The 27,039-nt window shown below is 40.1% G+C and overlaps 2 protein-coding genes across 3 annotated transcripts in view; one reads left to right on the top strand and one right to left on the bottom strand.

Annotated features, from left to right (window-relative positions):
- Positions 1-27,039, top strand: part of trappc11 (trafficking protein particle complex subunit 11) — a 171,654-nt gene that overhangs the window by 125,192 nt on the left and 19,423 nt on the right. The window contains exons 25-26 of one of the 2 annotated variants that reach the window (XM_077578861.1): positions 17,071-17,182; positions 17,311-17,402. The exons of the other annotated variant lie outside the window; for it this stretch is intronic. Of the exons in view, the coding sequence (XP_077434987.1) occupies positions 17,071-17,182; positions 17,311-17,402 (204 nt within the window). The remainder of the gene's footprint in view (positions 1-17,070; positions 17,183-17,310; positions 17,403-27,039) is intronic. 2 annotated transcript variants of the gene reach the window in all.
- Positions 10,908-26,444, bottom strand: LOC144059629 (uncharacterized). Its single transcript, XM_077578863.1, has 3 exons — positions 26,306-26,444; positions 22,979-23,115; positions 10,908-16,279 (listed from the first exon to the last, which is right to left on the bottom strand). Exon 3 carries the CDS (start codon positions 15,246-15,248, stop codon positions 13,734-13,736), a length of 1,515 nt encoding a protein of 504 aa, XP_077434989.1. The 5' UTR covers positions 15,249-16,279; positions 22,979-23,115; positions 26,306-26,444; the 3' UTR covers positions 10,908-13,733.

The following is a 27,039-nucleotide window of genomic DNA, read 5'->3' as shown; positions in this document are numbered from 1 at the left end:
GGATTTTTTACATTGGGTTTCTAGATATTTTATTCGCTGCACTAAGTTACTGTTACTAAATTTATATTTTACTTTTGTGCAGAACAAAGTTTTACTTTGAGCAGGTTCAGTAGGTTTGGGCTTCATGTCTTATGGATTACTTAGATTTTTTGAGGGACTGCAGGGAAAGTTAACCATTTGGTCTTCTTTGACCAAAATACCAAAACAAAGTGTGATTTTTTTTTTTAATCGATATACAGTGTTTTTTCATTTTCTTTGACCCGCCTGTTATAAAAAAACAAGAAAAGACTATCCACCATGTTCTTTCAAAGAGACAACCATCCATTTTTCTATAACATTTCCTCTCTTTGGACTGACCTCCCAAGCCCCATCTCTGCCAATTTTTCTATCTCATCTTAAAACCCATTTTTATTTGTGGACTTTTGACTCAGTATGAGACTCTCTAGAACATGTTGTATTCTGATACTGGACTTCTGTGCTTGTCACGGATTGTCCATAACGAATATGTGCCTGTCACGGATTGTACATAACATAACATAACATAACATAATGGTGTCTATATATGCACTTGGCACCAGGACACCCTTGGCATTTTCTGTAACCTCGGTAATAAAGGGGTGGAGCTGTCCACTAATCAGCAACTAGTGCTGTGCTGATTCCAATGGTGGGGAAAGATGCCGGTCCGACCTAAACCAAAACAAATTGCAGGGTGTCAGAAAGAAATTTCAACTTTTGGCAGAAGTTTGCCTATGTCCTTGGGAAGGCGGGGGACCTTGAGTCCGAATGGAGCATGTTTTTATGATTTTTGTTGTTAAAATGGACACTTACTAGCCCAGGATAGCCTTAGCATCTGAGATAATGGGAAAAACAGTATGCAAACAAAAAGAAATATAAGCTCTTTTTAACCACTACAGCACCATGAAACAGACTAACAGAGATTCCCCTCCACATACAGCAGGCGACCATGAAAGTTTTTTCAGGCCGCTTAATAGTAGGATGCTTAACCCAACTGGCAGTGATTGAAGGATGACGGTTCATTTACAAAAACATTCTCAGTATTAATTTACATTCTCAGAAACATATTAATTTGTTAAGTTACACCGTAAATGTCTTTAGCTAAACATTATGAGTCCCAGTTAAACCTCCCATCCTATGGGTGCCACTTGGGAAAGCCAATGGGGTACCGCATGATATACACACTTAGTTAATATTCATGAGGCTAGCAAGAGGGGTCAAACTCGGCGGGCCAGTCATGCTAGACGCATTTAAACAGTCTACGAGTGAGATGTCTACTGCGCTAAACCTACTAATTCTGTCCAAGGATGATGTCCCTGATGCCAAATTCACTGGTATATACGTTGAAGAACATACTAATGTTCAATTGAAGAGATGGTTTAAGTGTAGAGGGCTGAAAAAGATGAGAAAAAGAGCAGATCCTGTTCCAGAGGTAAAGTTTTTGGGGGGGATTTCCCTCTAAAAACATCAACCTATGCAACTGACACTGACATTCCAGTTTAACAAGCTATCATTTACCACCATATGCCCTCTCTTTCATATCTGGTTGTCTTACGTCTTTGACAGTTGTTGGGAGTAAATTGTTATTGCTTTTTGTGTGTGTGTAGCGATCGCAATTCTACTCAGAAATTCTCGGGCACAACCAACAACACTCACTGTACCTCAATTTTTTCAATTATTATATCCTTTCCCACTTATAAACCTGTTTCTTTAATTCAGAAAATGCCCTACAGATACGTTTTCATACATGCCACAGCATGCCAATTTATATGAAAGGCAGAACAATGAAAAATCAGGCGGTAAGCAAGACAGATGCGAACAACAGTGGTAAAGCCATTTTAGCATTTTTTCCTCATCATTCATTATTGTCGTCCGGCAGCTGGGGTAGGGTCAAACGCTAAACAAACAAAAAAAAATCGCTTACCTGTTCGGGACGGCGGTGGCCGGCAAGGGATCAAGATTGTCATCTGTAGGAGCATGCATGGCCCCCAACAAAATGTTTACTACATATGAAGGTGAAAGGCTCACTTTGCAAGCGTTAAACTGGTCTTTTGGCCATCTGCACAAGTTCACCCATCGTTCACATTTATCCCTTTGAGTTTTTGGCTTCGGGAAACGAATAAAGAATACATCCTTCATATGTGGACGCTCGTAGTGTCTGGAGTCATTTCTGCAAGTTCCATAACAGCAATGTTTACGCAATGTTTTTTCCTGGAGATAAACGAGTGCAAGTCAAGCAATTTTTTTATTTCAATTTTGATTCACAAGAGTTCTGTTCGATTTCGATTTTTCCTGATTCCATTCGATTTTCCACACTTCAATCTGATATTGATATTTTTTTTTTACATCAATTCTTTTTAAATATAAAAACTCCAAAAACATTAAGTTCCAAATTACATTTTGTGGAGGCAGTAATTGGTTAAATGATATGAAAATGACACGTTATAATCACTCACGTGTTACACATTGACATCAGCAAGGATGAGTTGAAAATAGTTTCATGGTTCTAATTCAATAATTGTAAACATAAATTAAAAAGATTGACTGAATTGTCTTAAAGAGCGTTATGTCAGGTCTTTCATAAATTTAAGAAAATACATTTAAATTCATGTGAACAGTAAATTTAAAAAAAAATAGGAAAAAATGCCTTTAAAATTAAATTTTCTTATGCAATTATGGGGAAAACAGATATTAAAATAATCGATTCATGGTTTTATGAATCAATATTGATTATTCGATTTTTTTTAAACCCAGCCCGACTTTCGTCATTGTCGTCATTTCAGCATTCCGCTCACCCCTTTCCTTCGTTCCTGCGCCTTGAATCAAATACATAACATCCACTTCTTCTTCCTTCCCTTGCGTTGGTGACATAAGTAGCTAAATTAAAAGTAGCCTGTGCGTTCGCTACGCTAGAGCCTGAAATAAACGAGTACTTGAGGCAGGAAAAAGCTCATGAGGATTTTTCATACTCGAGGTACTTGATTTTCTCGAGTACTCGTTTCAGCCCTAGTTGAATCTGCCATTGGGAATGAATGCCGTTACAAAATTTTACTGGAATAAAAAAAAAGCAAAGATTAGTCTATCTACTCTTCAGAAAAGTAAATCCAAAGGTGGTCTAGAGGCACCAAATTTTATGTACTACTATATAGCTAACCAGCTACAATATATCGTTCTATGGGCACAACCCAACAGAGACACTAACTGTTGGCTGGAACTAGAACAGAAGGATTGTAATAACCTCAGACTTCGAGATCTACTCTTTATTACAACATCGATTAAGCGACATAATTGTTTTAAAAACCCAATGATTTCCGCCATCCTGACTGCCTGGTGGAAGGCACTAGAATTGACAAAAGCCCAAGTGGAGCCCTGTGGGCTTTCTCCCCTATGGCATAACCCCGACTTTCAACTTAACATCCAACCGTTTTATTTAGGTGTGTGGGAGCAGAAAGGAATTACACATCTCCACCATCTCTTCTCAGATAATATGTTTATATCATATACATCCTTGCTCCAAAAATACAATTATCTACAGGTTAAAAATATGATAAAGAAAAAAATTCCAACACTTCGGGGTACGCTCCAACCGCCTGTTTTAGCTAAAGATATTAACAAGCTTTCTCCGACAACAACAAAAAAACTTTCAAAAATATATAAGTTACTTTCATATACTGATAAAATGTCTTTACCCATCTCGAAATGGGAGACAGACTTGTCTATAGCACCGGAATCTGACTTTTGGATTCAAGTTTGTGAAAACGCATTTAAAATGACAAAACACACAAATTTACAACTTATCCAATATAAAATTATTCACAGAACATACATTACTCAATATATGATGAAGAAAATGGGACTCTCAGACTCCGACATTTGTCTCCAATGTTACCAAAACACTACAGACACTTATGTTCATGCTTTATGGTTATGTACTCCGGTTATGTATTTCTGGACTAAAGTCTTAGAAAAACTTTCCGCTATTTTGGACTGTAGGATACCTTTATCTCCAAACTTGTGTTTGCTAGGTGACCTAACAACAATTGACTTACCACATAAACAATTTCAATCTACACTTGTAGCCCTTACTATCGCAAAAAAAACAATTCTTGTTAACTGGGAAAATAAACAAACTCTGAATATCAACCAATGGTCTAACCTCCTCATAAATCACATTTTAATGGAAAAAATATCTGCCTCAAATAAAAACCAAATATCAAAATTTATAGAAACATGGTCTACGTATATAGAATTTTTTAACCTAATTCTGGTTACTTAATTATGTCTGTTAGCGAGAGCCACTACATCGTGATAACTTACATTGATGTTTCTGCATTTGGCAATTTATTATTATATTATATTATTAGTATGGGATTTTTTTTAATGGGCTTTAGGTGAACTGATGAATACACACACGCTCGCACGCATGCACGCACACACACACGCACATACACATACTCACCCACATACAAAAAATAATAATAATAATAATAAAAAATAAAAAAAATATATATATATATATATATATATATATATATATGTGTGTATATATATTTTTAAAAAAAAAACACACATTTTTTTTTTTAATTTGTTTTTTTTTTTTTTAAGGAGAGCAATGATGATGTCAAATCGAATGAACAATACTGAGCTCTCCTGGGGAAAAAAAAGAGGGAATGAATGGGAAAAATTTGAAATTAAAATCTTCCCTTCAGTGTGAAGCGCATACACGATTTTGACACAGAGGTTGCAGTTTTACAAACACCAACCACAAGGCTCCTTTAAAGCAAGAGTAAGGTTAATGCTTAACTCTTCGACTGCCAACCATTTTCAGAAAAGAGAACATGTGGGTGCCAACTGATTTAGAGCATTTTTACTGATCTTTCAAGGTCCACAGAAAATGTTGTGTTTGGACTATGGAAACACAGATACTACCAAATGAAAGATGGAACTTTCATCTTTCAAGTTTGTTTCTACCTTATTCAGTTTTTCAGTAATCAACAATAGAAAATAGGTTAGTTTCACCCAAATGCTCTGTTTTGGACCAAAATACATAGAAATCAAGCTTTTTGTGAAACGATATTATTTCATGCACTCTAGTGAATTTGACACCTTTTTTTCCCATGAATGATGCCACAAACACCTAAACAGTGCTTTACTTCTGTAAAACACTACCACCAACAATGAAAACGTGTTTTTTGATAGCAAAATAAGTTTATTTACATTCAACAGTGTAACAATTTGACAAAACAATTTGGCAAACTAGTTACAAACGTGTGCAACTGTGCATGTGTGGTACTATTTACAATTGTGTGGCTGTTTCTACTACACAGTTTTTCTTTTTGTGTGGTATATTGTGTAACACTCCCCTGCGTGCAAGGGGACGCAGCAGGATTTGCACCACAGATTAGTTTCACTGCGATTGCCCCTTCGCGTGCAGACCCTACACTTTCTTGCCGGCCTCTTTTTCCGGGGAGTAGCAGGTATATACTGCAGTGTGTGTTTGGCCATGTTGTCATCAAGTCTACTCTCAGGATCATGATACGGTGACCTGGTGTTACGTCTGGCTTCCTCATGTCCTTCAGTTCCTATACCGGGTGGTAAGAGATGTTCTGATCCATCTTATCCACTCCATTCATGATGGCATCGTAGTCCAGAACCAGTGTCTTCTCCGTGATCAGACTGTACCCACTCCTCCGATGAATATGCATTGGACTCAGGGTACTCTTCATCGTCCGATTGAACGTCCGCCTGTGAGGAAGTGCTCGTTTGTGCACCACGTTTTGGTGAGGCTTTACGACGTGATCGAAGCCGCCACGTCAACGCTTCCAACTTCGGCGTCAACCTCGGAGTCACCATCATCATCATCAATGTGCTCTTTAGCACTGGTCGATGCTTTTCGTCTTTGAAAAAAATGCTCAAGCGTGAACTGCTTGCAACCGGGCGCCATTTTCGCTTCCTCAGCCATTCTCCCCTCAACACTCTAGCTCCACCTCACATCTTCTACTACTGACTCCTACCCGATCTTGTCCAAAGAGAGTGATCGCTGCCATCTAGTGTCCATAAATAGCCATTATACTAACTCGATCTGCTTGATACTTTGAGCACAGCTAGCCAAGGCTTTCCTCCACCCGTTTTCATTAAAAAACATAGTTAATGTCTTTTAACATTTTTCGCGGCACTCATTTGGATTTTACTAAACGTTATTAAATGTTTTTGGCGGTCAAAGAGTTAAAAACAGTCATTAGTGGCAAAGCCACTCTGTATATGCTGCTTCAACTAACACAGCCAAACCAAAGCAACCTAATAACTCAAGTTTTAAAGCATTCATTTTACTTTATGCCAAAGGAGTGGACTCGAGTCACTCGAGTCATGAATTTGACGACTTTAGACTCGACTTGACAAAATGTTAAGACTTGTAACTCGACTTGGACTTGAACAACAATGACTTGTGACTTCACTTGGACTTAAAAGCCCTCTGACTTGAAAAGATTTGCTTCTTCCACAAAATCAAAAAGATTAAAATGTATGTTAACAATTAAGTTCTCGGTGTGTCCGTGTGTGTGTACGTGTGTGAGCTGGGCTGGCACAGCACCATCATTCAGAAATGTCAGGGAAGCCGCAAACGCACACCGCCAACGTTAAGGCAAACTTCAAAATAAAGCTGACCGAATAATAAATTGACACCAATGCAACAGTCTTGGCGGATTTTACTTTAAAGTCTGCCTGTATGATGGCATGAACACTAGCTTGACTTCCCTTTGACATTTTGGCTTGCATTATCAACGTTTTTTTATTGAAATTACACATTTTCTACCACTATTATCATAATGCCACCCCGAAAGTATATTAAATAGCTAATTTAGGACGCGAAGAAACTGCAAGTGAATTACGCCTTCATTGTATGATTGTCAGGTTCAGATGTAGACATTTATCAAATAAAGAGAGAGGAAGCATCTGGTTCCAAATTTATTGCTCATGAGGAAGAGAAAACTGCAGCCTTAGTTTGATCGGTACAGAGTCTCTTGGTTCATCATTCAAATAGCCCCCATATATATATTAATCGGGGCATCTGATTACATGACAGAAAGAGAAAAACAACTCCTATCTCACTTCACACTCTCTAAGTGCGGCATGCAAGTCCAGGGGCCCTGGCGTTGACGTGCGTCTCGTCTTCTTATCAGTTGTCCTCACTCTGCAGCTGAGTCGTCCTCCTGCAACTTCACCCAATACAACAACACTCCTTTGCAATACATAACAATCCTAAACAAAAACTACCACATGATTACGTTGACTTACACTTCAATGTATTTATGTTCTCACTGCATGTGTTTTCCCAAGAGGCAATTCACTTCAACACGGCAAATGTATAATAATCCTCCAAAATAATTCTTACATTTCCCTCCTGTTTATTCTACATTTGCCTCCAAAAAATTTGTCATCAAAAGAACTTCCATAAAGGCTTTATTCAGTTGAATCATTTACTGGATGACAAACTTAAACATTCCATCATGTCCCCTTATATATATATATATTAAGTTTTAAGGTGTGTAAAATAGGACGGCAGGAGAAATTATCTCATCATCTGTTTGGTCATTAGTGTCCCCTCCATCACCATTATTTTCAGAAATAAGCAAAGGGTACATCTCTTGTATTTTAGAATTTGTGGGAGCGATGACGGTTGAGATAAGTCGGACGAGTAATGCGCGAATGCAGGGAATACAACAACATCCACACAGCACAAGAATTGAGGTGAACAGAGTCATAGAAATCATGACAGAAAATACCAAACTTTTATATTTACCAAACGTTTTTTCCCACCACTCATCCCATGCTGAGGTGGACACACCTGAGTGTTCTTTCATCTTTCGATTCAGGGTGCGCAGGCCTTCAATGGCTCTCGTGAGGGACCCATCCGGAGATGTGTTGTTTGGTATAAATGTACAACACTGGTCCCCAAACATAGCGCAAACGCCACCTTTCTCTGCCAGTAGCATGTCGACCGCAATGCGGTTCTGGAACGCCATGAGTGATGTTGCAGCCAATTGTTCTCTGACAGCTATAAATCCTTCTTCAGTATAATTCCCCAATTTTTGTACATTGTAATGGATGTAGTTGATTCGGTCTACATTTTTATTAGGTGTTATCCATATAAAAATAGATTCCCACCCCGCTGCAATTTGATTTGCCAACTTATACTCATCCGGAACGCCGCGAGGAACTCCAATTGCATCCAAATAGGTTGGTCCACCGTCCCACCAGGAAGCACGTCGCTTTCTTGAGAGATGGTGGAGGGGATCATGAGCTGAAACTGCTCTCTGAATATCCCCCAGTGTGGATGGAAAAATAAGCACCGGTAACAGCAGAGACACCAATGCACACACACCAGTTGCATCATTCAAAGAATCAAACAATTTGGTGCCTCCGCACCACCACCACACGTCACTTCGTGGCAGCAATGGTCCTGTTTGGAGCACAGTCGTTTTACACCATGTTGGAGCGAGGCTTCCCACTTTATTTTTTGTTCCTGTAAGATTTGTGCATGAAAAGTTAGCCATTGCAACTTCAACAGAAAAAATTGGTTTATCTTTTGTTGCCTTGGTTACAGGATATACATCATTCCAACTAGCACAGGCTGCATTAGGCGACACTTTTGTCATTACTTCTATCAAACATGCTGGTGAAATACTTGTTGGGATTACTCTTAACAATGGTCTTGGTCCCATACATGAAACGCAGCTGTAATTTGCTGCCTTTGCAGCCGTTTCCATTAACAGTAGCCAATTATTTCCTAGTTGAGTGACGCCTGTTATGGCTAAAAATTTATCATCGACAGAAAGCTTTTCTTTTAACTTTATCAATATTCTGGATGGCTCGGTCTCTAGGGTTTTGCTTTTTTGTGAAGGCGTGTGGACAGCTTCCACGGGGTCTGTTAAAGTAGAGGATACGCAAACGACTATGGTGTGATAAGGGTCTACCCCCTGAGCATGTGGACTCAGATCTAGTTCCTCACATGGATTATTATCGCATCCCCAATTTGTGGCTTTGACGGTTAGCTGGAGACCCACTGCCACATGCTTTAAAGATATTTGTGGTCGTAGTATTTTTGCACACCTATTCGTAGTCCAATCAGACCAGTCATCCCCTGTTTCTGCCACCAATCCGTCCCATCCCCTGGTTCTCGCGGTTAAATACCATGTGTATTGTCGTCCATAACTCTGCGCGCTGTACACATGGCGTCCCACTTTTAAAACGGTTGCCTCACTTAACGTAATTTGGGACCATGGTATAATGGCAGTCGTGACATTGTTTGCTGGTAGGCAAAGCATTGTTACCGGATTTGCAGAGCTATCACTTCTTGTACATGACGTGAAGTTCTTTTTATCGGGTAATCTTATTTCCTTCGTTGACCCTCCTCTATTATTGTTTGTCGGTGCGTAATTTGGTGAATGGATAGCCTTCACGGTCACAAAGACCACACAACATAGTACCGCAAATCTTATCCACGCAATAGCCATGTCGACCGAGAACCCCTAATTAGGTTAGGCGTCTTGGAAAACTTCACTGACCGCAGGTATTTTCAGATTCTATATATCTGCTCCCACCTTTGAATCAGACTTTCGCTCACCCTCCCTGTTGGGTTTGTCGGTTGAGATGACCTTTTTACAATGCGTAAGATGTATCCAAGTGCTCCTTGCTTCAATCTTTATGGCCGTCGGCGTGGTCAGCAGCACTTGATGAGGGCCTTCCCACTTTGGAGAATTCCAGTGCTTCTTTTTGAGGCTTCGGATCAGTACCCAGTCTCCTGGAGCTACCAGTTCTTCCTGTTGGAGAGAAGCACAATCGCCTTCTGGTAATTTCAATTCATCTCTTTTCTCTAATGTTTTTCGCATATAATCGGCCAAACTGGCTTCGTTGTCCACTTCCCAGTATGTGGAAAAAACTGGTAACCTATATGGTCTGCCAAAAAGGACCTCATAAGGTGTTAGACCTGAGGTACTTGTAATGTTAATGTATAATTTTACCAGATCCACGCACTGGGTCCAGGGTCTTTTAGTTTCTTCCATACATTTTTTTAGTCTGTTTTTTACAGTTCCATTCATCCTTTCTACTAAGCCTGCACTTTGGGGATGGTATGAACAATGGCGTTTTAGGGCTATGTGAAACATCTGCCCTATTTTATTTATGATTTGATTTACAAAATGTGTTCCATTGTCACTGTAAATGGTTTCTGGTATGCCATATCTTGGTATTATGTCTTTACATAGTGCCTTTGCCACTGTTAATGCGTCTGGTTTTTTGGATGGGAAGATTTCTACCCATTTTGAATATGCATCTATGATAACAAGGCAATATTGTTTTCCTTCACTTTTGCTCAATTCAATGAAATCCATATGGATCCGTTGAAAAGGGTATGTTGCCTGCGGAAACTGTCCCCGTTTTGGGCGCACATTTCCCTGGGGATTATGTCGAGCACAGATCATACAAGCTCTACAAAAAATTTTTGAGTATAAATTAAAGCCATATGTCGTATATATTTTGTGTATCTGTCCCACCATCCCCCCTGTTGACACATGGGTCACACCATGTGTCAATATAGCGGCCCACTTATAAAGATTTTTTGGAAGAATGGGTTTCTTTTCTGAGCTGACATAAACACCATCAATTAAAGTCGCCCCCTGCTTTTCCCATTGTTCCTGTTCTCGCACCGGACTCTGTTGTTGCATGTCAATAAGAATCTTTTTACACAGAACATCGTCTGGTGGCGTGCATTCAGCCACTCCCAAGAGGGGTTTTACAGCCGCCTCTTTTGCTGTTTTATCCGCAAATGCATTTCCCAAAGTAATTTCGTCCGTGCCTGTAGTGTGTGCTGCACATTTGCATATCACAATCCCAGTTGGCAACTGCACAGCGTTTAATAGATTTAACAGGAGATCCGCATGTGTCACTGGTTTCCCCGTTGATGTTATCATTCCTCTATTTCTCCAATATTGCGCAAACACATGACACGTCGAGAATGCGTACTGACTATCGGTGTAAATTGTGACTATTTTTCCAGTCATTAGTTTACATGCTTCTGTCAGGGCCACCAGCTCAGCAGCCTGGGCTGAATAGTGCGAAGGAAGTGGCTCCGATTTTAGCACCGTGTCCAGCGAAACTACTGCATATCCCGATTGCGTTTTACCAAACTCATTTTTCTTGGATGAGCCGTCCACAAAGAGAACGGCTCCGTTGGGTAAGGGTTGGTCTTTTAAATCTGGTCTGCATTTAGTCGTTTGTTCAGCCAGTTCCTGACAATCATGACGGTCACCATCCTCAGGAAGTGGCATTAATGTGGCCGGGTTCAGAACTGTACACCTTTCCAATGTAAGATGTGGCTGCGATAGTAGAATGGCCATACAAGATAGATGTCGGGCCGGGGACAAAAATATCATGTTGGTTTGCAACAGCAACGCAGAAACTGCATGTGGAACTTTTAGAGTCAATGGGTGGAAAAGCACTACTAATGAGCTGCTTTCCACTGCCATTGAAGCTGCCACAACGGCTCTCACACAATGAGGAAGTGCACATGCCACACTATCCAGCCTTGAAGAGTAATATGCCACAGGTCTTAGCTTTTCGCCATATTTCTGTGCCAGCAAAGACGTCATATATTCATTTTTACAGTCTACCATTTGAACAAAAGGTTTAGAATAATCTGGTAAAGCCAAGGCCGCACTTGACACCAAGGCTTGCTTTATCTCACAAAAAGCCTGTTCAGCTTCTTGTGACCAGTGCAAAGGTGAAGACATTTTTAAGTCCTCTTCATACATCACTTTTGAAAGAGGAGCAACAATTTCTGCATAATTTGGAATCCATGTCCTACAATAATTCGTGAGCCCCAAAAATGACATCATCTGCTTTTTCGTTAATGGTTTCGGAGCCTGCAAGACGGTCATTTTTCTATCTTGTAAGATTGTTCGACCACCTTTACTCAGATTATGTCCTAAGTATTTCACTTGGTTTTTACACAACTGTAGCTTGTTCTTGCTTACTTTATGACCTTCCTTGGCCAAATGACATAACAGAGCAATAGTATCTGTTTTGCAAGCTCCCAAATCGGGTGATGCCAATAAGATATCGTCTACATAGAGTAGAATTTGGCTCCCACATGGTGGTTCAAATGTAGACATGCTCGCCATCATTACTTGTGAGTAAATAGTGGGACTCTCGCAAAAGCCCTGTGGCAATCTCGTAAACGTCAGTTTTTTGCCTTTGAACGTAAATGCGAACCAATATTGGCTATCCTGGTCGACAGGAACAGAGAAAAATGCATTGCTAACATCTACTACTGTAAAAACTGTTGCATCCGGTCTTAATGAATTTAGCAGTGTATGTGGGTCAGGAACGCAGGGTGCTCGTTGTATTACAGCGGCATTTACTGCTTGAAGATCCTGGACCATTCTCCAACCGACAGAAGGTGGAGACTTTTTTACTGGAAAAATTGGTGTGTTGCAGGGAGAATCCGGGCATTGAACTATTACCCCTGCTTTTATTAACGACTCAATAACTGGTTGTATCCCTTCTAATGCGTCTGGTTTTAACGGATACTGCCTTATGCATGGACGATATTCTGTTTTTGGTCTAATTTGCACAGGTTGTGCTCCTTTAATGAGTCCTACATCGGAAGGCCCTTCTGACCATAAACAATTTGGAACCCTTTTTAAAAATTCTTCCTCTTCCTCTGTTAAGAGGAAGGAATCAATATCGTGTCATTTTTGTTGGAGGTGACGTCCAGCATTGACCTGTACTTTCCAGAACAATGCCTTTCTCGTCATTTTTGCCCTCTCACTATATTCGGTGCCTGACTTTTCCCCGTCAGGTTCCCAATCATTCACTATTTGGCCCAATTTTACGAATCCTCCCAATTGATTCCATTTTAAGTCAAAAGGTTTGAATAATGACACGTGTGGAGGCGTCATTTCCTTATGTAGATCTTCCAGTTTAAGTGGAAGTCTGACGCCTGCCACTGCGGTTCCCAAATTATCAGTATACAAATAGTCAATCACGATTGTCTCGGGAGTATATTTTTCCAATTTAAATTCATATTCGGGATCTGGACCTGAGGTCTTTTTGTACCACATAGTTACATGAAGGTAGTTCTCATTCATTTTATTTTGTTCTTCTGTTACAAAATAGTCGGCTTGTTCGAGCAATGCTTTTCCTGTAAACAGTGGCGGTTTATTTGTCATATCCAATGAGTAGTAAAAAAGCGGTTCCCCAAATCCTTGCATCACATACAAATCTGATTCAATTATTTCACTTCGTCTTTTTACCACCATGTGTCCCTCGGGTGTTGATATTAACGCTAATCCCAATCTACACAGCCCATCTCTCCCCAGCAAATTAACGGGACAATCTGGTACCACCAATATTGGCAATTTGCACGATTCCCCCAGGGGGTCTCTTATCCACACAGGGTTAGTTTCAGAAACTGCAGAGAGATCCCCCTGAGCTGTCCTAATCCATATCTTATTTGTTGACATGACGGCGCCTGGAATAGACTCATTACAAGCAGTTTTACATGCCCCTGTGTCGCAAAGAAAGGTTATTGGCTTTCCATTTACAATGAGTTGCACTTCTGGTTTTGAAATATCGAATACCAAGATCTCTTGCAAATTTAATGTCACATTTTCTTCGATGGCTTTTTGTTTGTCATCCTGTCGGGAAGCTGATTTTTCTAGTCATGCATCATTCCTATTGTGGGGACAGTGCCTCGAAAAATGCCCTGTCTCCCCACAACACCAACAGGTGACTTCTTTTGGGCCTGTGGCGTAGCCGCGCCCCTTGCCGGCGGGTCCTATTTTAAATTGAGGTCTACCCCTTCCTCGGCCCCTGTTTTGGTAAAAACCTTTTCCTCGGTTTTGAAAGTAGAATTCATTCTCCTCGTTCTCAATAATAAATGTGTCTGTCTTTTTCTTTTTGGCCTGCAGTACTCTTTCAGCATGCAGTGCTTGACTAATGTATTGTTCTAACGTTCCCGTTGCTTTATCCACCCAATGTTTTTCAACCCACTGATGAATAGTGTGATGCGTGTTGGCATGGAGAGCATTTTTTAACTGCTCCTCAAAAAGACTTCCTTCATCGTGATTTTCAGGAATGCCGCTATTAGCTTTAAAGCACGCAGTCATTCGCACTCTATAATCATCGAATGGTTCCCCCTCTTTTTGGGTTACTCTCCCGATGGCTGTATAATTTGCTCTTACTTTAAATTTTTCTCTTGTTCGGTCCATTAATCTGCGGACCTGGTGTGCAAGTTCTCGGCTATCATGAGCCAAAACAACGTGGCAATCTTTTGGTTCCCAATCTCCTCTGACGCTATGCCAATCATTTTTTAGGGCTGCCATCCACACCTGCTGGACCTCTACCCCGTTCAGGTGGTAAGACCTTCTGAGGTCTTCCATTTGTTGCACAAATTCATTAACATCGATTTTGTGGGATGTAATGCCATCTACTGCTTTTTTAACATCCTCTTGAGTCCATGTTCGATGTACCAAAATTGTAGGCGAATCGTCATCTACATTAGGATTCGCCACTTCTATCATCGGAAAAGAATCTTGTAATTCCTCCTCCGATGAGGGAAGCTTCACTTGCTCAGGGGAGAAAAGCTTCCCCATTGTTTTAGAAAAAGTAACTCTCAAGTTCCCCTTCTTTCTTGTCTGCATGGTATTACCCACGGCCCCCGTGGGCGGGGGTGAGGGTGGCAAGGGAGAACTCGGGAGCGGCGGATACAAGGTCGATTGTAGAGATTTTTCGGGGGTTTGTTCCCTATCTTCCCATTTTTCCTCTTTTTTAAATCCCACTGGCCCTGTCTCATCATCTTCTTTTCTTTGAAACATGACTGTATTTTCCCCCATCTCTTTCTCTTTTTCCCATCTTTTATTTTTGGACTCTTTCTCGATTTTATCATTACTTTTATCTTCCCTCCTTTTTTGTGCCATTACCATCCAAAATTCTGTATCCTCGTATCCGTCTTTGCTCATTTTCTTCTTATTATCTTTTCGTGTGGTTTTTATTTTATCTTGCAAGTTAAATATTTTTTGTGTATTAAGCTGGCCAGCAAATTCATATTTCGTTATCCACAAATTTAAATGTTTTGTTTTAGAAGGACATTGGTTTTCTACAAACTTCCAGTCCTTACATGTTAACTGTTGTTTCGGGTCTTTCTTGTTGGCTATTTTGCTATTTGTTTTCCCCATGTTGAAGTCAGTGATTTTCTTAAAGAGATTAAACTGACTTTAAGTCCCCGAACAAACAATAATGAGGTAGCGAACCTCCACTCACACCGAGGTAGCGAACCTCCACTCACTCCCTCTCTACGGAGTGTAAACGCGCGTAGGACACCGTCGCCCTCTTCCAGTGTTATAGACTCTCTCTGTCTCTTCACGCAACATTGACTAGTATTCTTACGGTTTTTTATTCTATCCCCTTTTCCTCAATTTTATAGACTCCCTCTGTCTATTTCTCAGTCCCCTTTTCCTCAGTTTTATAGACTTCCTCTGTCTATTTCTCAGTCCCCTTTTCCTCAGTTTTATAGACTTCCTCTGTCTATTTCTCAGTCCCCTTTTCCTCAGTTTTATAGACTTCCTCTGTCTATTTCTTTTATCCACGGAGTTTAAATACGTACAGGACACCGTCGCCCTCTTTTCCACGGAGTTTAAACGCGCGTAGGACACCGTCGCCCTTAACTTTAAACGGACACTCATTTACCAAACATCCGCCAATGAAAATATAAGTGTCCTACCAGTGTTGCCTTCTCTCTTCCTGGCTTGCTTCAACCTTTAGTCCCCAGAAACAGGGCCGAGGTCCAGTCCCCTAAAAAGGGACAGCTGCCGTGGCCACGGTCTTTTCTTGGTCGTCGGCTCTGCCTCCGGGCACCTCCGGTATGTTGCAATCCGGCTACGAAGGACCAATTTAAATGTCAGGTTCAGATGTAGACATTTATCAAATAAAGAGAGAGGAAGCATCTGGTTCCAAATTTATTGCTCATGAGGAAGAGAAAACTGCAGCCTTAGTTTGATCGGTACAGAGTCTCTTGGTTCATCATTCAAATAGCCCCCATATATATATTAATCGGGGCATCTGATTACATGACAGAAAGAGAAAAACAACTCCTATCTCACTTCACACTCTCTAAGTGCGGCATGCAAGTCCAGGGGCCCTGGCGTTGACGTGCGTCTCGTCTTCTTATCAGTTGTCCTCACTCTGCAGCTGAGTCGTCCTCCTGCAACTTCACCCAATACAACAACACTCCTTTGCAATACATAACAATCCTAAACAAAAACTACCACATGATTACGTTGACTTACACTTCAATGTATTTATGTTCTCACTGCAATGTGTTTTCCCAAGAGGCAATTCACTTCAACACGGCAAATGTATAATAATCCTCCAAAATAATTCTTACAATGATACAGTGCAAGTCTCTGGCGTTGTGGCTAGTAGCTAACTGTTAGCGTTAGTGCCTGGATGGCTGGCAACAGTAGTTTGACAACTGTTGCTTGGCTTGATTGCTTTTCTTATTATTTTCAATATTGTGGACCTGTACTACATTGTAATCCACTCTCCATGTTTAAACGAAGGGAATGTGCCTTAAATTGCACTTAGATGTATTTTTCAATATTTTTAAAAAATATAACTTTGCCTTCATTTATAATTATTTCATAAAAAAACACTAGCTTTAAAAAAAAGGTAAGTAAGCTAATGTCAGTTGTTTATCGGCTAATTATCGTTGCTAGCTGCATAGTAAATGAGACTGTAAATTCACCGGTAACACATTGCAAACACGGCAGTCTGTTGCACCACTATGGGTTCACTCCCTGAGTCTCTGATTCCTACTTTGATGGTCACCCAAAATAATATAATCTACGATGTTGTTAAAATGACTCGAAAGGACTTGAAACTCAAAGTGTAGGACTTGTGAGTTGCTTGAGACTTGTCAGTCTTGACTTGGGACTTGAGGGCTTGTGACTTGCAAAACAATTACTTACTCCCACCTCTGCTTTGTGCTATTGTGTTCAGTGATCCTGCGGAAAGATGAGTGTGCGAGTGAATGTTTCTGTCTTCGGTGTCCACCACTGGCTGACAATAATAATGCTGTGGCCACTGGACAGTACCTCATTTCATGGAGAAGGTACATGCACCTGCACCCACACACATCTACACTTCTCTCCTTGTATACACCAGAGATATATGACCTTGACAGAAGCAGAAATATTTTTCCTGTTCTGTATATAAATGAAACCATTCAATTCTCCACAGATATTCCTCCAGCCCAGGTAGTCCTCTCATCAGCACTACAGTCACTTTGCCATATGCCTTTTTGGAGCTTGTCCCACTTTACATCCATGCTGGTTAGTATGCTTATGTGATACTGTCTTAAGACTGTGTTCAACCGGCCCAGTGTGAGAGCACCTTTTATTTCAAATCATGACCTTGTTATTACTTTACATCATAAGTAGTATTAGACTAGATTAAAGGGACTATAGGCTATGACTAAGATGCATTCATGATCAATATTACCAGTCCATTTTGGATCAATCTGTAAATAATTGCTCGTGGAACACCCCTTTTTTGCCGCCAAATTGATATGGGCCCATCTCTTGGTGTGACATGAACTGACGTAATCCAAAATGCTTCATGTATGTCATCTATAAAAATTAAAATTGTAGTCATTCATCACCAAACTTAATGTGGGACATCTCTACTTAAGACCACCTTAAAAGGAACCCTGACTGTAATGACAAGTTTGCTCTATATTATTTATTTAGTTGTCACTAACATAACTATGAGATTTATTTTTCGAAAATCACTTCCTATTTAATACAGCTCACGCAACACACACTGTGAATTTTTCGGTTCCGCAGTCAGTGTGAATTGGGCGTCACTTTCCCCCACGCCGTGCTCTCGTCATTCACCAGATGCAGTCAAGAGTTTTGATTGTCCCTTTAGGAACGCTACAGAGGCTTACCTGCTTTTTTTATTGGCATTTCACATTGCTCGGCAGAGAGCCAGCCGCCATTCTACGTCACTACGCATTGAATGCGTTGCGACATAAATAGCAATGGTGGCGTATATCTACATAAAGTTTTTACAAAATGTATTAAACTGGAAATGATTTTTGAAAAATAAATCTCATAGTTATGTTAGTTACAACCAAATAAACAATATAGAGCAAACTTGCCATTACAGTTGGGGTTCCTTTATTAGAGACACTTGAATGGGATGAACATTGGCACTTAGGTCTATTTGTAAAAATTATGTCAGCACTAAAATTCCCCCCGCTAAAAAAAACTAAATAGTTTTAAATGACTACATTTCACACATCCACCCACTTTATGGGCATGTTTTGCCAGGCGCTTTAGGCCTTAATGGGTTAAACAGGGTTAAACAGCTTCTTACTGGTCAGACTCGGGGCTCCGTTTCCTGCCACCGGCAGGTTTGGGGAGTGACGGAATACATGTACCAGCGTTGCATATTCAGGATACAATTTTTTTTTAACTGTATTCCTTTACAGTTACAGAAAAAAAATCTTATCATATTACAGATAAATTATAAAAATGTGGATTATTTTGCAGGATTAAATTTGTAATGCGGGGAGAAAGCGCAGTCAAGTCATCACCCCTGTCAAACTTGTTGGCTAAAGAAAAGGTGGATAACATCTACACAATGTAGCTCAATTGTCGTCCCTCATATGCTTTTATGTTGGCCAACAATTAAATGAGACAGGTCACTATAATAAAAATGTCTTGACAGCTCAAATCTATAAAAAAGTTGGAAAAAAGATTGTTTCTACCTTATTCCGTTTTTCAGTAATCAACAATAGAAAATGGTTAGTTTCACCCAAATGCTCTGTTTTGAAACAAAATACGGAGAAATCAAGCTTTTTGTGAAACGATATTATTTCATCCACTCTAGTGAATTTGACACCTTTTTTTTCCATGAATGATGCCACAAACACCTAAACAGTGCTTTACTTCTGTAAAACACTACCACCAACAATGAAAAAGTGTTTTTTGATAGCAAAATATGTTTATTTACATTCAACAGTGTAACAATTTGACAAAACAATTTGGCAAACTATTTACAGATGTGTGCAACCGTGGTACTATTTACAATTGTGTGGATGTTTCAAATACAGCTTTTCTTTTTGTAACACTCCCATGCGTGCAAGGGGACGCAGCAGGATTTGCACAACAGATTAGTTTCACTGCGATGGCCCCTTCGCGTGCAGACGCTACATTTTCTTGCTGGCTTTTTTTTCCGGGGAATAGCAAGTATATACTGCAGTGTGTGTTTGTGTGTGTTGTTGCCATCAAGTCTACTCTCAGGATCATGATACGGTGACGTTACGGTGGTGTTACGTCTGGCTTCCTCATGTCCTTCAGTTCCTATACCGGGTGGTAAGAGATGTTCTCATCCATCTTATCCGCTCGATTCATGGTGGCATCGTAGTCCAGAACCAGTGTCTTCCCCGTGATCAGACTGTACCCACTCCTCCGATGAATATGCATTGGACTCGTCGTCCGATTGAACGTCCGCCTGAGCAGAAGTGCTCGGTTGTGCTCCGCGTTTTCCGGCGTTAGCATCGCTAGCCGGTGAGGCTTTATGACGTGATCATAGCCGCCGCGTCAACGCTTCCAACTTCGGCGTCAACCTCGGAGTCACCATCATCGTTGTCATCAATGTGCTCTTCAGCACTGGTTGATGCTTCTCTTCTTTGAAAAAAACGATCAAGCGTGAGCTGCTTGCCACCGGTCGCCATTTTCGCTTTTTCAGCCATTGTCCCCTCAACACTCTAGCTCCGCCTCACGTCTTCTACTACTGACGCCTACCCGATCTTGTCCAAAGAGAGTCATCGCTGCCATCTAGGGGCCAAAAATAGTCATTATACTAACTAGATCTGCTCGATACTTTCAGCACAGCTGGCCAAGGCTTTTTTCCACCCGTTTCCCCAAAAAAAACTAAAAACTTGGTGAACGTCTTTTAACTCTTTGACTGCCAAAAACGTTAAATAACGTTTAATAAAATCCTACGGAGGAGCGCCAAAGACGTTAAAAGACGTTCACCAAGTTTTTTGTTTTTTTTGGGGAAACTGGTAAAGGAAAACCTTGGCCAGCTGTGCTGAACGTACCAAGAAGATCTAGTTAGTATAATGACTATTTTTGGCCCCTAGATGGCAGCGATGACTCTCTTTGGACAAGATCGGGTAGGCGTCAGTAGTAGAAGACGTGAGGCGGAGCTAGAGTGTTGAGGGGACAATGGCTGAGAAAGCGAAAACGGCGACCGGTGGCAAGCAGCTCACGCTTGACTTTTTTGAGTTTTTTCAAAGAAGAGAAGCATCAACCAGTGCTAAAGAGCACATTGATGACGACGATGATGATGATGGTGACTCCGAGGTTGACGCCAAAGTTGGAAGCGTTAACGCGGCGGCTATGATCACGACATAAAGCCTCACCGGCTAGCGATGCTAACGCCGCAAAACGCGGAGCACAACCGAGCACTTATGCACAGACAGACGTTCAATCGTATGACGAAGAGTGCCCCGAGTCCAATGCATATTCATCGGAGGAGTGGGTACAGTCTGATCACGGAGAAGACACTGGTTCTGGACTACGATGCCACCATGAATGGAGTGGATAAGATGATTCGACCACCCGGTATAGGAACTGAAGGACATGAGGAAGCCAGACGTAACACCACCGTAACGTCACCGTATCATGATCCTGAGAGTAGACTTGATGGCAACATGGCCAATCACACTGCAGTATATACTTGCTATTCCCCGGGAAAAAAAGCCAGCAAAAAAGTGTAGCGTCTGCAATCGCAGTGAAACTAATCTGTTGTGCAAATCCTGCTGCGTCTCCTTGCACGCAGGGGAGTGTTACAAAAAGAAAAACTGTATTTGAAACATCCACACAATTGTAAATAGTACCACGGTTGCACACATTTGTAAATAGTTTGCCAAATTGTTTTGTCAAATTGTTACACTGTTGAATGTAAATAAACGTATTTTGCTATCAAAAAACACTTTTTCATTGTTGGTGGTAGTGTTTTACAGAAGTAAAACACTGTTTAGGAGTGTTTGTGGCATCATTCATGGAAAAAAAAGGTGTCAAATTCACTAGAGTGCATGATATAATATCGTTTCACAAAAAGCTTGATTTCTCCGTATTTTGTTTCAAAACAGAGCATTTGGGTGAAACTAACCATTTTCTATTGTTGATTACTGAAAAACGGAATAAGTTAGAAACAAACTTTTTTTCTGACGAAAGATGAGAGTCCAATCTTTCATTTGGTAGTATGTGTGTTTCCATAGTCCAAACACAAAATTTTCTGTGGACCTTGAAAGATCAGTCAAAATGCTTAAATCGGCTGGCACATACGGCATCCCTTTTCTGAAAACGTCTGGCAGTCAAAGAGTTAACGTCTTTGGCGCTCCTCCGTAGGATTTTACTAAACGTTATTTAACGTTTTTGGCAGTCAAAGAGTTAAAAAAAAAGTAGTGAAAATAGTTAATTTGCCTGGTAACCACGGTTATTTTAGTTAACAAAAACGAAAAAACGAAAAATAAAACTCAAATAACAATTTTGTTACCAAAATAAAATAAAAATGTTTTTTTTTTTTTTTAACGAAAACTAACTGAAACTACATTTTAAGTTCACAAAACTAACTAAAACTTACTATAATTATAACAAAAATATCCTTTGTTTTAGTCTTTGGTAATAAATAAAGCTTTTTTCTTTCCTCGTTCTTGTGATTTTTGTCACACGGTGCTTGGGTGACGTCACGGGAGAAACCGTCGCACGGCATTTATGTCTCAATTATAACTTGTGACGTCGCAAAATGGGTCGAACTCCGCAGTGGAGACACAGCCACAAGCGAGCCGGCTGAAAGGACGGCTCCTGTGAAAGTCCCTACCCCCCTCCCCATACCCGAATGTCCTGCGGTGGAAACGCGGCTTTGGTCGTAATTTAGTGCATGGTAAAACGATCAATATGGTCATTATTGTTAAATTTCCGTGATTACCCGTGTGAGTCCGCTGTTTCCGACATGAATACTGAATCACAGCGAGAGTTCAGCAATGTCCCATAGCTCACCACTTAATGTAACAGGTGTGCTAAGTATATACTAACTGATAACAATAAGGTTGCACTTAAGGCTAGACTCAGAAGACCAAATTCGGCTCTGGGAGCGGAGAATAGGAAACTGGACACCTTAAAAGTTCAATTGGAACTGGGGTGGGCGATCTTGCAAAAATTTTATATCACGATTTTTTTTATTATAAAATTACGATTTTGATTTTATCACAATTTCTTTTAATTAATATGAAATAGGTATTACATTAGAGTAGTAATGAATAAATACTAGACTAGTAAGGCTATACTTAAAAATGAGCAGCAAAACAATCACAAAAGTCAGAGTTCTGTTTTCAAGTTGTGTACTGTATTCAAAACAGCGAATGTCTTAAAGTGTACACAACTTGGCTGGTATAAAGTCATGGTAAAAATTAAAAAAAAAAAGAGGAGAGGGAGTAGAGAGGAACATGTAAAGACGATGTTAAAACAAACTGCTGATGGTAGCCAAGTAAAAAGCACCTTTTATAAATAAAGGTCAATATTGTAACAAGTTAACAACCCTTGTGAGTGCATCGCGGGTTATGTAGTTTCCGATGGTCTGAACGGGCCATGAATGCAACACAACTTTTTTTGTCTTTTTTGGCTAAGCTACGCACGTTTGCGTGTTGTGTTCTGGCATGGATGGGTAACTTTTGCAAAATGGCATTACGGTGTTAGTTCACCCCTTGACCTGATCATTTCACAAACGCTACAGGTCATTTGTAAAAGCAAAAAAAAAAAAACACATTTTGTATTTTTTGCACCACTATTTCTCAACAATTTGCATACATGCGAGGAGTTGCGGTACTTACAACTTGGCAGCTCATAACTTGGATCCAATGTCATACGGCATGAGTTTGGTGAATGCGTCTGTGACGGTCTGCTGTTTGGAGGCGCAGGTAGGTAGGAGCTGTTGTCGCTGCTAATTATTAGCTTTGCTCTCATTGTACTGTGCAGGACAGAGATGGGAAAAGTACTGACATTCTGTACTTGAGTAAAAGTACAATTACTTACATAAAAAAATACGTTGGTAAAAGTACTCATTCAAATACAAATAAATTACAGGCTCAAAAATGTACTTAACGAGTAAAAGTAAAAAGTATTTTTACCGAGTGTTTCCTCCTCGCGTCATATAATTTGAAGACCATTTAATTTAAAAGATCATCACTTAAACGCACTGCTGAACTACCGGAGATAGTAATTTCATTAGTTGCTGAAAAAGAGTTTGATAGAGTGGAGTGAAAGTATTTGTTGGCTGTTTTGAGCAAATTTGGGTTTGGTGAGTTTATTTCTTGTATTTGTCTTCTTTATTCTTCTCCTAAAGCCAGTGTTCATACTATGATACTTATTTTGACTATTTTGATCTTGGACGCGGAACCCGTCAAGGTTGTCCACTGTCGCCTTATTTTGACTATTTTGATCTTGGACGTGGAACCCGTCAAGGTTGTCCACTGTCGCCTTATTTTGACTATTTTGATCTTGGACGTGGAACCCGTCAAGGTTGTTCACTGTCGCCTTTACTCTTTGCTATTGCTATTGAGCCCTTGTCGAGATCTTCTTCCTTTTTTAGAGGAATTTTTCGAAATGGGGTAGAGTACAGAGAATTTCGGTCTCCTTTTCCGGTTATAAATTGAATTTGGAAAAAAGTATGCTTTCCTGTCAATAATAGTGCATTTCTCTTGCAGCATTCTGATTTACCTTTTCAGTTTGCAGTATCTGGTTTTAATTATTTGGGTATCAACGTGACACGGTCTCTGTCCAACCTTTTATCTGCTAATTTCACTCCTCTTGTCTCGAAGGTTATCTCTGATATTCAGAGGTGGAATAACCTCTCCCTTGTCATTGATTGGTAGGATTAATGTTGTTAAAATTATTATTTTACCAAAATTTATTTTTCTATTTCAGTCAATCCTTCTTTGGTTGCCGAAACACTTTTTTTGATTCTCTGGATAAGATTATTTCATTTTTATTTGGGGCGGGAAGCCACCTAGGGTTCAAAAAACTTTGCTGCAAAGTTGTAAATTGAGTGGTGGTTTGGCATTACCTAATTTTCAATTCTATTATTGGACAGCTCATGTACACAAAGCTTTTGGTTAAATGCCCCTGACTTCGCATGGTGTAAGATGGAACTTTCAGCATTCAAGCGTTCTTCTCTATATGCTCTAATATATTCCTTTTTATCCATAAGGCTTTTTTTTCGGGTCCAATCCATAACTACTACTTATTTCCTCCATCGCGTTTGGATCCGGTATTTTTAGGGTGGCATGAAAAGGGTATTAAACAATTTAGGAATTTATTTGTGTATAATGTCTTTGCCAATTTTGCTAGCTTGTTTGTCACCTTGTTTTCCTTCTATTCCGCCTAGGCGGATTTGGGAAGAAGTGCTCTTTATTAATCCACTGAAGAGGGGAACGATCTCTGGCATTTATAATTTTAGATTGTCCTTGGGCGACCGAGTGGGTGACAAAATTAAGAATTCATGGGAGAAAGACTTGGGGATACGAATTGATGAGGACTACTGGGAGCGTGCTATTAATAGCATACGTACTACCACCTCCTGCGCTAGTTTGGGATTTATCCAATTTAAGATTATACAAAGGGTCCATTTTTCTAAAACTAAACTTTTAAATGTATCCAGATGTTGCGGCTATATGTAAGAAATGTCATCTCCCTGTAACATATGTTACAGTCATATGTTTTATTCGTGTCCCAAACTATTCGATTTTTGGACTGGATATTTTGGTATTATGTCTGTTGTACTTCAAGTAAATTTACAATCTTCCCTGTTGGTAGCGATATTTGGTGTGCCAGACACTACTCTTGCATTAAATTCTACTCTAAAGGAAATTGTAGCCTTCAGATTTTTGTTGGCAAGACGTTGTTTATTATTGCACTGGAAGTCTCCCAAATATCCTTCCATTTCTTTGTGGTTTAAGGACACCATGTTTATTTATTTATTTATTTTTAACTTGAAAAGATTAAATATCCACTGAGGGATTTTTCAAAAAGTGGCAACCCCTAATCACTTACTTCACGAACGCCACCCCTGCCCCTATACTAAATGCCTGTATGTGTAACATATAGTAGTCTGCATATCCAGTCATATATTCCGATCAGTGCATTAACCAGGGCCAAGATAACGAAAGGGTAATGATTATTTAGCTTTACTCTACCTAACCTCGATGAATTGTTTCACATTGGACAGGGAGTTCTTGCAGGCGGCTAGCTCGTGGACTTTAGGTTAATTTTACTTCATTTATTATTATTGTTTTTTCAGGCAATAACAGAGCATATAGTGTCAAGTTCCACAAGGAAAAAAAACAATGAAAAAGAGAGCGAAAAAAAACAACCAAAGGATAAAGTCCAATTCTGCCTGGTCTCACTCGCTCAGAGTTTTGTTGACTCAGCGCTCTATACTGCTCACTCAGCGCTCGGTTGGTCGGCTCCTCAGCGTGTACCAGTGCCAATTACTTTCGCTGTTTAACTCTTTTACTGCCAAACGTTTTCAAAAAGACAACCCCTACAGTGCCAGCCATTTCAAGCATTTGAACTCATCTTTCAAGGCAAACAGAATATTGTGTGCTATGACTACGTAAACATGGTGGATACCATATGAAAGATTGTATTCCATTCTTTCAGTAGAAAAAAAACATATGATTATTCCTTATTCTATTCTTTAGTAATCACCATTGGAAAATAGGTAATATGAGTGACACCAAGCGAAAATTTTAAAAAATAAGGAGAAAACAAGCTTTTTGTGAAAATATAAATTTTCTGCACAACAGTGACTTTGACACGAATATTTTTTGTTTAGGGACGCTCTGTGAATTAGATTTAGGCCCAATCCCATTACTTTCTCTTCACCCACCACCCTTTGTCTCGTTTAGCTCTTCCCTCTCCTCTCCCTTCTACTTCTTGCGGAAGCAAAGACAAAAAAATCCCTCTAGGAATTGGGAACATACTATTGCTATCCAGTCCGCTACGTTGTTACCTCGAGCCGCCCGTCTGCGTGCTGGTTGTGACGTAACGGACGCGACAATAGCAAGCATTTACCAAAACACACAACTGTGCTTATTTCTGCCAAAGTATATAAAATCACTATTATTACTATGCAAGTCAATAAATATTAGCGTACTTACATTTACGTGTTGCCGAGTGGGCGTGACTGCAGTAAGGGAGAACCCAAGGGATATCTGGATTTATCTTCGTGAAAAGGGACCTGCAGCCCTCGTCTCTAACTCTACTCCTACATTTTACGGAGAATTGAGAAACTCTTTTGTCCGCGTGAACGCACATTCATAAAGGGGAGGGACGAGAGGAGGGGTAAGGGGCGGTATTGGGATTGGGCTTTAATGTGACAAACGCTTTGATCATTCACGTGACGTTATCCTTGAAAACGTTTGAGTTCCTAAGAACCGCCATGTTTTCATGCAATTTAGTACACAGGAGCCCATTGAAAAGAGATATAATGCTGCCATCTGTTGGCCATAGATGGTGCATGTTTTTTTATTTTTTCCACCCCATTCACAAACCAGAGCTCCACAAGACATTGCACTGACCATTGAGAAAAAAACATAGTTGAAGTCAATTGACATTATTGGCGGAAATGGTGGACGTTTCCTTAACATCAATTAACATTTTTGCCGGTAAAAGAGTTAACCTGCCCGTACTGGACGCGCTACATCATGTGACCACAACAGTACGTACTAGGCACACTGTATCACGTGACCACATGAACACCGGCAAAGAGACGTCAAAGGGAACTAGCAATCTCAATACAAAGACAGAAAGACAGTAAAAAGTCATGTTAATTCTAAGCAGGAAAGCTAATAAGATTTGCTTAATAGTAAGTGCTATTCCTATCCGGGTTACA

This window comes from Vanacampus margaritifer, chromosome 10 (assembly GCF_051991255.1).
Source record: "Vanacampus margaritifer isolate UIUO_Vmar chromosome 10, RoL_Vmar_1.0, whole genome shotgun sequence".
NCBI lineage: Eukaryota > Metazoa > Chordata > Actinopteri > Syngnathiformes > Syngnathidae > Vanacampus > Vanacampus margaritifer.
Note: the sequence above shows the minus strand (reverse complement) of the source record. Positions and strands in the feature narration are given on the sequence as shown.